Source organism: Montipora foliosa, chromosome 6, assembly GCF_036669935.1.
Source record: "Montipora foliosa isolate CH-2021 chromosome 6, ASM3666993v2, whole genome shotgun sequence".
Classification (NCBI taxonomy): domain Eukaryota; kingdom Metazoa; phylum Cnidaria; class Anthozoa; order Scleractinia; family Acroporidae; genus Montipora; species Montipora foliosa.
Genome location: NC_090874.1, coordinates 51,137,992 through 51,149,473, shown reverse-complemented (window position 1 = coordinate 51,149,473; position 11,482 = coordinate 51,137,992). Strand labels below are relative to the sequence as shown.

The following is an 11,482-nucleotide window of genomic DNA, read 5'->3' as shown; positions in this document are numbered from 1 at the left end:
TGTTTAAGCGCTTGGACTAGTAGCGAAGTGATTACAATAACCGCAATTTATGTTTGAGGTGACGTTCTCGTTGCTGTTCCCGTCGTCGTTGCTAAAACTCCCTAATTGCTAAATATCTACAGGGACGGCAGAGCCGATGGGGCATTTCAAGCAAAAAGGAAAAATAAGAAGTAAAACACTTTCAATTTTGATATCTCGTCGAGAACGCTGAAAGTAGCTTTTCCGAGCTTCAAGATTTCAAAAAATTTCTGCCGGAGAATTCCCCCAGAATCCGCTACAAGTTAGCTTCTCCGGCGCTTCCTTGTTAGCCCTTGTTGTTGTTAGCCCTTGTTAGCTCCCCTCCCCCCCCCCCCCCCCCCAACCCCCTCCAAATAGAAAATATGCTCTGCCGCCCCTGAGCTATTAGAATATAGGGTCACTTACATCAACAGGTATTTTCAATCTGTATTGGACAAACAGAGGGTGTAAAGTGCAAGTTGGAGGTCACGTCGCAGTTCATTGTTTACCATAACTGAAACAAACCAAACCTTCACAAAGATGCTAACCTTATGCCTAAACATTGTTTAAAGCATAGTGTTTAGGCTAATGTTGTTATTATTGTTTGATGTTTCGCTGTAATTTTACGACATTATATTAAATGTTACATTAAAGACTGCACACAAATTATAGATTTTATTGTTTTAAGTGACATTATTGAAGGAGCCACTACTTTCGTGGGGATCGTTACTTTTGGGGGGACCGTTACTGTCGGTTTTTTACGGTAGTAAAGGTTTGGGTTGTTTCAGTGGTGAAACAATGATCCGCAACAATGATCCGCAACAATGATCTGCAACCTGTCACCACAGTGACCTTGTATTCTTTTGTTTCTGAGACGTTGGATTGGGATTGTGTAAGATTGTCACATTTACGAAATTCATTTAGTTGACCCCATATGGAGGAGATATTTCCATCTTTGACAAAAGTATATTATGGTTTTTGTTCGATTCTAAAAGAAGCAATCTGTTATCCATTCAGTGCATGTATTTTTGATCAATAGTTGTTCTGTTATTTTTCCTTGGGAATTGGTGTGACAGACTGCCATTTTAAGGTCTTCTGTTTGTTTCCTATCGATATTTACCGGTAATTGCATCCATAAGAGATTTATTTGCTGCTTGGTTTTTTTTCCTTTTATTTATCTAACAAAAGGAATGACTATAAGTATAGATTGTGTATGAGGTAATTATCACCATCAAATAAATGTAATGTTCCTTTACCAAGACTTTGTCAAATTTCCCTGGAAAACCGGCAGCTGTTATCCCAGTGTTCAACATACCTCGGCAAGATTTTTGTCTGCGAACTGAGGCAGTTTTCCTGTTTGCAAGATTTCACATTGAACCTCGTCTCTTCACATTCATTGATGATATTGACTTGCAAATGTTATTGGATACAAAGAGACTTAAACTTGTGTTAGTGGATCACAATGTTTTAGCTCAGGCACAGAAACATATGGATGTAGCAGTAATTGAAATTTTAGGTGAGTACAACAACGTGTGCAAACTCTCAGTTTTGTAATCAACTGATTTAGTGGTATCTCCAGTGCAAGAGTTAGGAGTGCGGTAAGGTATCTTGCAGCGTCGCATGGCATCCAAAGTGGACGGGTTATTGAGGATGATGATTATGATAATGATAATATAAAATCATGATCGAGAAATTGCCACTGGATTTTGCAGTCACCATGAATATCCCACCTGGTTTAGGTTTTCCCCGGGTACTCTGGTTTTCCCCTCTCCTTAAAAACCAACACTCCAAATTCCAATTTGTTCTGGATTAGAGGGCCACAAGTTAGAAAACTGTGATAGGTTATTGCATCTCCCTCTCTAAATAAATTTATCTTATTGGGAAATTTAGTGCGTAGTATCATGGGATATTTTTATGTCGAGTCTCACTGCATTTTAAGAGATTTATTATTTAACTCAGTCAGAAAATAGAAGAAACGTAAAGCTCAACTTATAACTTGCTTCCTGGTGTGACAAACTATCGTACCTTCAACTGTCCAGGTTTCACATGCTTATATCAGGTTGCTGTTGATTGGTCAAAAATGAAAACTTGTCAAACCTGTCAATTGAATTGTTGAAAGCGCAATGCATTTTATTTCAAAAACTTGCATTACATGTAAGGAAAAGAAGGATGGAATATCAGAAAATACTATATTGTAAGGTGTACAGAGATGTTAACAATGATGACCTTGGTTTCCAAGTGAACTTCCAGTCAAGAAAAACTGACTTTCATGATGAAATGACATAAAGGGTTGTCAAGTTCCTCAGTAGGAATTTCTTTAATGGCCCTTGCTTCTTTCATGGACTCGCACAACCATTTCATTACATTGAGGTCAGTTTTTCTCTTTTTGTCGTATTTACGTTTTGGTTTTCCTCAATGAACAGAGAAAGTTAATAATATTGACGTGTAGGTTATCATTTGTATTGGGAACTCATTTTCGCCAAAAATCTGGGAATTTGGGAAGCATTCATCGTTTTCTTCAGGGGGAAAATCTACCACTTTCGTAACTATGTTTGAAAACTGGTCAAACTGGTCTTCTGGAGTACTGTAAACGCCCATGTATAAGCCGCATCCGTAGATAAGCCGCACCCCGAATTTAGAAGTGCAGATTTTGGAAAAAAATGTAGTACAATAAAGTTTGAAATTCCAGTAACGTTCTATTGCTATAAACCAACAAGGACAAACAATCAAGGTTTCACCATAAAGTTGAAATACGAATGAGTGCTTAGTAGCCAAGCTTTAAATGTGGGGAGGAGTCTGGGCCAGGGCCTGGGTATCATGACCACATCTATAAAGATGTTTGGAAACTCGCAATAGGCGAAAAAATTCATGCAGAACAGGAGCTTGATAATGCAGTCGACAAATAATAATTGCCGAGAAGGTGGTCAAGGACAACGAAACAGTTGGCCATTTACCTCGCGAGTACTCGCGAATTTTGTGATATTTTATCGCACGTGGCAGAAAGATATCCGTGGAAGTGACTGGCTGAAGCTGTCACTGCAAACAGCTGTGCGGAGGAATGGAGTTTCCTTTTAGATTGGTGTTTACTCGTTCGAGTAAAGCGAAAATTAATCGCTTGAAGGAACTCTTGGAGAGCAAGATTCGCCGATAAATACTCGAAGACACAAACGGCTCCTTTAGGAGCCACCACTCATTAAAAAGTCAATGAACAACAGCAACATGCTCTCAGTTTCTTTTATGTTTCGTTACTGAGATCTTAAGAAGTTGTATGAATATTAATTAGGTTTTTTAAAACTCCAAACACAGATGTATCCATGGATAAGCCGCACCCTTGATTTATGGCTTCAATTTTGTGAAAAAAAGTGCGGCTTATACATGGACGTTTACGGTACATTAATACCATGATATTGTTGTACTTGTTTTGGGTGTTATTTGTACTCTTCTGACTGCAGTTGAAGAATAAAAGGTATTATTATTGTGATTATCATTGTTAGACATTTCATTTTGTCAGCGACCTGTAGGTTTGTGGTTCCATGCCAGGTTTGACTCCAGCAATTTCTGGTCTCTCAGGGGTTTCAATAAAATTTTGTAGTTGGCACCTGGTTTGATCAGGGTAACTGACTGTTGTCATTGACTCAAAATGACTTTTAATCTTACGTTTGAGAAAAAAAGAAAGGAACTTTATTTTAGTGTCTGGTCGTTCTAGCGCTGGAGCAATAATTGGGGACACTGAAAACCAAAATCAACAAATGAACTCAAATCAAATCAAATGTTGGTTTTTGAGGAGAGGGGAAACCATAATACCCAGAGAAAAATCTCTAGATGCAGAGTAAAGAACCAGCAAACTCAACCCACATATGACACCAAGTCAAGGAATCGAACCCGGACCAACATTGGTGAGAGGCAAGTACTCTCGCCACTGCGCCATCCCTGCACTCCTTCTTACTTTAGATTAGGGAAAAAGGTTGCCAACTTTTCTGAGTGAAGTAGCCATTAAGCCAATGCTTATTGTTAGCTGTCAGTACCTGAATGCCACACACGGCACAGCATTCCTTTTGGGTGATTTGCTTTACAGTCCCAGTCCCAGTCCCCATGCCTTCCTCTGGTGGGCCAGCTATTGCTCTAGCTACTTCCTCCTTATCTGCACTCCCTTCAGTTGTAGATAAGGCATCTGCCGTTGGTCTGGGGCGTGCCCCCATGCCCTACAAATTGTTAAGGAAAATCATGGGTGGCCATTTTGTTGATTTAGCTGACCTCCTCTCCATAAATCTTTGCACAGTGGAGAATGAACCAGAGACTTTTTTGAATGGAAAATTGGTGGTTTTGGCATTAAAGTATTGGGAGGATGAAATCTTAGATATCTTCACATTCTTTCAGATGGTTGTTGCACTCATACCGATGGCTCCATCTTATGAGGTACAAGCTACTGATTATTCAGATGGCCAGGCAATATCCTGGCCAAGCATGACTTGATTATGACGTTACCTTAAAAATATCACTGACTGGTTGAATATGAACCTTGACCTGTACAACTTTCACTTGTGCCCCCCTCGTGCCTCATCTACCGGTCAGCTACTTAAGTTCTCGATTGCTTCCAGCACATCAGCCGATCATGACCAAAAGCAGGGCACCCAATACTGTTAGTCCTGGAGTGACGGCAAGTGTTGGTACCACTATCCTTTTCTCCACATGTGCGAACAGTGAAATGGATAGCACTGGAAGGTCAAGTGCCCATTTAAGTCGCATTACAGGCAGTGCTCTCACTCCCCTTGTCCTGTGGGGAGAGAGCAGCAGTTGTGATGCCCTTCAGCTATGTGGTGTTATAAGCTTGCCCTGTGTTTGGTTCCATTTCAGGATTGCTTTTCTGCCTCATGTCATCCCACATTAGGACAAGGACAGAAAAATCTTAATGTTTTAGTTGATTCGTTTTAAAACTTCCTTATTCCATACAGTATGCCACAGTCGATGATTTCATCAGTGGCATCGTGATCAGAGCCAGGAGCATGCTGATGGCCAAATTCAAAGTGGCATTGGCTTATCGCAATCTGGCAGTCCACCCAGAAGACCTGGGGCCCCATCTGCACTCCAATAAGCCAGAGGGACCTTCTACTTGCCTCACAATACTTGGTATTGAACTTGACATTATAAAACTCCAGGCTCACCTTCCTAGGAAAAGCAAACAGCTGTAGTCATTAATGGGCCACATTCACCACACATAAAGAATTGCTCCCCATGGTTGGGCATTTTTTCATTTGATGATAAACCTGCTGTGTAAGTTTCAGTGCAAATACCATCCTATTAGGCTCAATGGGGAGTTCCATTTGGATTTGACTTTGTGGCAGGAACTCTTCTGCACATTGGCTGGCCGGAGTTTCTCCTCACTTCCAAGTGGGCTCACCTTCAGGACTTCCAGGTCTGATCAGATGCTGCAAGGTGGTTGGGTTGTGGTGCTGTATTTCAGGGCCATTGGTTTGTAGGTTCCTGGTCACTGTTGTGGGGCCCACTAAACCATTGCCTGCAGGGAACTGTTTCATGTGTGCTTGGTATCCCATCTCTGGGGTCCCTTGTGGGTGTCCAATCATGTTTAGTTTTTGTGTGACAATGAGGCAGTTGTGGCAGTCCTTAAATCCAGCATGGCAAAGAACCTTAACCTAATGGGTTTATTACGCTATCCTGTCACTGTGTGCAGTGTGTTACTCCTTTTCATTCACCTCCTCCGTTTGTGGTAAAGAAAACTACAGAGCTGATGCCCTTTCTCATTTTCAGTGCCAGCATTTCCAACAACTGCCTCCTGAGGAAGATCAAGAAGCCCTCCTGGCCTGCGTTCAGGTGGTCTAATGGAATGCTGCAAGTTCTCAGGGTCTAGCTCTGTTAAAGCTCTGTCTCTGGCTCTGTCTTCTCTCTGCCCAACATCGGTTTGTGGAATTCTACCAAGAGGTTAGGGTTAGGGTTAGGCCACCTTCAGTGAATGAGCCGACTTTGACGTGGTTCTGTACAATGTTGGCAGACAACCTGAATGATGCTGTGCTCTGCTCCCTTCATATTGGCAATGGCCAGCTCAATCCATTGGTCAATAATTATTATTGCCTTCAATTACAACTTCTGCCTCGTGGTATTAAGCAAGAGCAGGGCTCTTCCGGTCAGGCCCACCTCCCAGCTGGAATTGATGAGGGTTCTCCACCAAGTCTTTAACATCACCAAACCAGACCATATAATGTTGTGGGCAGCCTGTTGCCTAGGATTTTTCGGCTTTCTGTGGGTGAGAGATTTCATAGTCAACTCTTTCTTTAACCCAGTGATTCACCTGTCTGTTGATGACATTCAAGAGGATTCCTTGGTAAACCCTTCTCGCTTGAAAGTACACATTTAAGTATTAAAAAACTGACCTCTTTGAGGTGAATGCGACATTTGTGTGGGGAAGGCTAATGCTTCCATTTCTCCGGTTTTGTCCATAGGGAACATGCATTTCTGTACGTGTGCTGGTGTTCTCCCGGGCCCTTATTTACATGTACACTGTAGGTGCCCAGACAGTACTCCACTAACTCGCTAGCATCTATTCTTTTGAGTACAGTCCATTCTGTACTCCCCAGGTTATTCTGGCTCCTATTCTGGGCACATTTTTGGAATTTGTGTCACCACAACAGCAGCCTCGTTTGGGGTCCCAGATCATCTCATAAAAATTTGGGTTACTGGTCTTGCAATACATAGCAATTGACAATCAGGATACCAGTCATTACAGTGGTGCAGGTTACCAGTCCGTTATTATGGTAAAAGGTACAACCACACCCAGGTCTCCTTAAGTTTGATGCCTCGTGCTTGGGTGTTCGGGCTGTAGCCTTTAAGCCACGAGCCCTTATGCTATGAGTTGGGTTCCAACTCGGGGATCCCTTCAGCTTGGTGTGGGGGCTCGTGGCTGGGTTGCCTACTCTGCTGGTCCCCCCAGGTGGTCCGGTGGGGACTGACTGAGGTTGTAGGACCAGCCTCTGGCATTCCAAGGCACCTGACCTCCACATGCAATAAACGTTGTAAACCTAGAGAAACAACAACTTTAACTTTTAACTTGCATGTGATCAGGTTGTGCACATCGAAACTGCACCAATTTTATGTGCCAGCTTGTGTCAAGGAAACTTTTTTCCTGCTGTCATGGCAGCTTAACACTTTAGAATAAGAAACTACAAGTAAGAGCAATTTATTAAAATGGTGTATTTATGATTTTTCCCTGAAAGTTTTGATTTTTTATTTGCAGTTTGTAATATTTTGCAATCAAGTCTTAAGATGGCACCAGTATGTGATTTGCTCAATTATTGAGTTTGGAGGTGTAAGAAAACACTATGACCGGCCCCATGGGAAACAGTGAGTTTTGTTTCCCTTAGACCCTCGATACTTTGTGTCGGGGAACAAGACTCACTGTTTCCCTTGGGGCCAGCAATGAATTGCTTATTAACAGCCTACTGTTGTTCCTTGACAACTGCACAGTGAAAATATATACTAGAGATCACTGGTCTCTGATTGGCATCACTTTGTTGTTTGCAAGGGTCAGTTATCCCCTTTCACCTATTTGTTTGCAGTTTCTTTTTAATAATAGTTTGCTCATTCCTTTTCAAGACCATCACAAAGATCTATGGCCTACTCATATGAAAGTGACCAAAACTATCGAACTGGTAGGATCGTGCTCTACGCTTGTTGCGGAAAAGCTGTTGCCTTTAGACATATTGGACAGTCAAATGTCTAACCTCTTACTGGGCACAATACTTCTAGACACCATAAACCTGGATCCTAGAGCAGGACGGAGCACAGACAAAGACAAAGTCATTGTCAAGAGATTACAGGATAGGTACCCTCTGGCCCTTGATGAACTGTACATTGCTCTAAGCCAAGGTTTGTTTCCAGAGTGTGTTTGTTACCGGGTGTTTTGAGAGATGCATACTCGCTTTTCTGCTATTTTTTGGAACTGAGCCCCAACCCTCCTCCAAAAAAAAGCATGAATGCAACCATCAGAGTCTTAAGGTGGTTCCTTTGAAAATGTCACTATCCAGATTTTTGTCAAACATGGCACAAATGATATTCATGGACAGGACATTAAAAAAATGCAATAAACAAATGGGGTTACCGAGCTTGTTTTAGCGCTGCATGCCCCGAATGAAGCGAGAAGTGCTGTCGAAACTTGATCAACAGGAACAATTGTTGTTAGGTAGTGAAAGCTTCTGAATATTACTGAAAACTTGAGCCTGCTTGTTTGTTCAGGCTACGTCGTCACCTCACACTCAGAGCCTTTCTCCAAATGTAGTTTCACGTCATTTATATATAAATACTACAGCTTCTACTATCCAACTCTTGTCTCCTTCAAATATGTTTTCCGTGTCCCTATTACGACTACATAACATCATTTAAAGGGGGGGGGGGGGGGGTGGAGGTGGGGTCACGGTGCTGGTTCAGGAGAAAATAGCCATTCCTTGACCGATTAAGCTTGGCGTCATTGAAAATTCGCCATTTTATCAATGTGTGCGAGCTAATGCATGTGCTAATGATGCAGGAAATTATGTGCAGTAGGGTTGCGCAATGCAAAACCATGGAATCACCTTAACTTCAAATAAGACTTGTTGTTTAAATTCCTTGGCTCGTGGTAATTAAACGCTGCCACTAGTGATACGGTTCACAACGTCCTTTTTCTTTATTTTTTTATTATTATTCAGGATACCCCTCAAATTTTAGGACTAACTCTTGCATTGGAGCAATGGACCTCATCTCTTCCTACAGTATGTAGAGAGTCAAACTAGCAGCAATTTGTAGGTTTGTAGCTTTTGGGATAGGCATGTCTTGCATGCATGGATTGGTGTGAAGGAGTCCTTTTAAATCCATAGAGATGAGTTGGCAAGAGATCTGAGCGGGGTGGTTATGCAGTTGTTGCAGGGCCTGGGAATATTATTATTATTACATTAAATCCTTAAGAGGAAAAGAGGAAGAAGACTATGAAGAAGTCTGAGGTTGACTTTTCACAGTGGACTAGCAAAGCCAAAGTGGAAGAGGTGTTTCCAAATCTAATTGAGGGTTTATAATTTTGTCTCAAACAGCAAAATTTGACGTGTCTGGTCTCTCAACACAAGACCTACTGCGGAAAGACTACAAAGCCTTACCTAAGAATGACAGGCAAATACCTGCTGTTGGTATTAGTGCTGTAAGTGGGTTGTCGATGGGCAAGTTCTTCTCAAGAAACCATGTACAACAGCACATATTAGAGTACTGCCGGATGGCTTCATCTCTAGATGTGTTGGTGATAATGTTTGTGCATTTTCCAGAAGGCTATAACGAGCCTCCCCAAAGACAGATTGCAGTCTGTGGTCCATGTGAAGAATTAAAGCGAAAGATTGCAAAATATTTAAAGGCTTCGGAGGAACTTCAATTGAAAGAGTTTAATGTGTTCCATCAAGACTGCTTTCTCTATGATCAAGAGAATATCACAGCGACAAGGAAGGTTGTGTTTCCTCTTGTGATTGATTTTCTTCAGAGTCAATAAATTGTAACCTTGTACTTTGTCAGAAACATCAGGTTGTCAACTGGTAATTCAGCAAATGAGGCCTCTTTTACTAATACATATCTTTTTTAGGTTCATTCTTTTGTGAGGACAAGAAGCGATTACTCTGCTAAATACTGGCCATTTAATTCAGTTATAGATATACTTTTGCCCCCTCCAGGGAATAGTCCCAGGATGAGCTCTGGCTGAATTTAGGCCACCCCCTTTGGTCATAAAGTCGCTCAGGGAGAGTGGTGTCCAAAAGCTCTCTCTCTCTCAGTCCGTCAGGGGAGTGTCACCAGCCAAAGGTGAAAATCCATGGACACAAACTTGATCAGCAAATACTTCTCTTGTGTCAGTATGTTCTTCTCTTCAACATGCTCAAATTTTTTAATCTGTTATCTTGTGAAATTAATGAGCAAGGCTAACATTAAACAGAATTGACGATTCATGTTGCCAGACGCATCTCAGAGTGACTAAGACGGCTGATTAATTTACAAAATGAATGATTCATTTGCCATTGTCTATTTGCAAAAGAGACTGGGTGCAAAATGGTTAAAACGTTTGAATTCGATTGAGCTTATCTGACAAAGCCCCCAGAAAATAATTTAAGTAATGAGATTGAGCATGAATGGATTAAAACAAAAACGTCACTGATTAAAAAGGGAGTCAAGTATTGAGTGGACGGACGCATTGGCAAAATAACAGATATGTTAAAAGGAGTATTGCTTCTCCTGTTTTCCGGTAGAAGAAGCCTTCATGTCTTGATAGTCAATGTTTGATATTTGTAGCAAGTCCTTTGTTCGTTTCTAACATGGTGAGTTAACTCTGACTCTCAGGAGTTATCAGCATGTAAATTCTCCTCACAATCTTAATATACTAACAGGTAGATGGGTATTATCAGCAAGGGGATATTTAGATGTTACACTAAATTCTCATGACCAGCCATTAAAGAAATTAATGGCACTGGTTAGGAGAACGATCTTTTAGATCTTTAAAGGGAGAGGGTCGAGATAGTAGACTGGTCTTAGTAATCTCGTTCGACGTGTTCGAGGGCGGGCGAATACTAGTCGAACAATCCGGCAAATGTAGACGAGAGATCGTAATAGCGATGATATGTTTGACGTCACCTATTGTCAATAGGGAGCTTACGAAACGAGGACGACGACGGCTACGAGGACTTCATTTAAAAATACAAATCCGCGTTATTCATATCACTACGAAACTATTTCATGTCGTTCCGCGTTAAGAATGTGTAGTAACTGACAAGGAATTAAACTGGTATGAGTGGGTTGGAAGCGTAGAGAGAGAACTGAAAATTCATCGTCATGTGCTAACGTCCTCCACAGATCCTTGAATTTAGTCATTTCACGTCGTCATTTAGGAGATGACGGCAAAGAAATGCACCAAAACGTAAAACGCACGTGCAGAGCGTGCAGAGCCATTGTTTTTGCTCAATAAACCTATTGTTTTGTAGCGTCGTCGTTGCCGTCGGCGTCGTGGTTTCGTAAGCTCCCTATTAATGTGCCAACCACAGCCTCATTGGCTGTCGAAACAAAGGGTCTTGTTTCTGTGGTTGGCACATTTGAATAAAAAAACCAACGTTTGTAAACAGATATCTTCCCTATTGTGGATTTTTGCGATTAAGAATCTTTTGTCTGGATTATTCCAGTACGCGGTAACCAAGTGTTTTCACGAGGCCGGGTTTTCCGTTGGTTCGATCCACTCTCTCGAGTCCGGTCTTCGCGCGGGCTCCATTCGCGAAATGGAGCTCGCAATCGATCCTACGTTAGGTTTGAGCGGCGGTGCCGATTTCCCGCGGCGTCTGTTCTGTAAAGTCTCTCGAGATCGTCTTCCAGGATGTATTGGAAGAATAATTACCTTTACCGTCTATTATTATATGGCTCTGTCTCACGAGGCCGGGGAACTACAAAATTCACGAATTTGATTGCCTAAAATCGATATAGACCGCGG

At 41.8% G+C, this 11,482-nt stretch overlaps 1 protein-coding gene across 1 annotated transcript in view; it reads left to right on the top strand.

Moving 5' to 3' along the window:
* Positions 1 to 1,253: 1,253 nt before the first annotated feature.
* LOC138007663 (exopolyphosphatase PRUNE1-like) overlaps positions 1,254 to 11,482 on the top strand; it is a 14,776-nt gene continuing 4,547 nt past the window's right edge. The window contains exons 1-4 of the mRNA XM_068854700.1: positions 1,254 to 1,513; positions 7,603 to 7,875; positions 8,691 to 8,753; positions 9,069 to 11,482. The exon at positions 9,069 to 11,482 is cut by the window's right edge and continues 4,547 nt beyond it. Of these exons, the coding sequence (XP_068710801.1) occupies positions 1,414 to 1,513; positions 7,603 to 7,875; positions 8,691 to 8,753; positions 9,069 to 9,511 (879 nt within the window). The 5' untranslated portion in view covers positions 1,254 to 1,413 and the 3' untranslated portion in view covers positions 9,512 to 11,482. The remainder of the gene's footprint in view (positions 1,514 to 7,602; positions 7,876 to 8,690; positions 8,754 to 9,068) is intronic.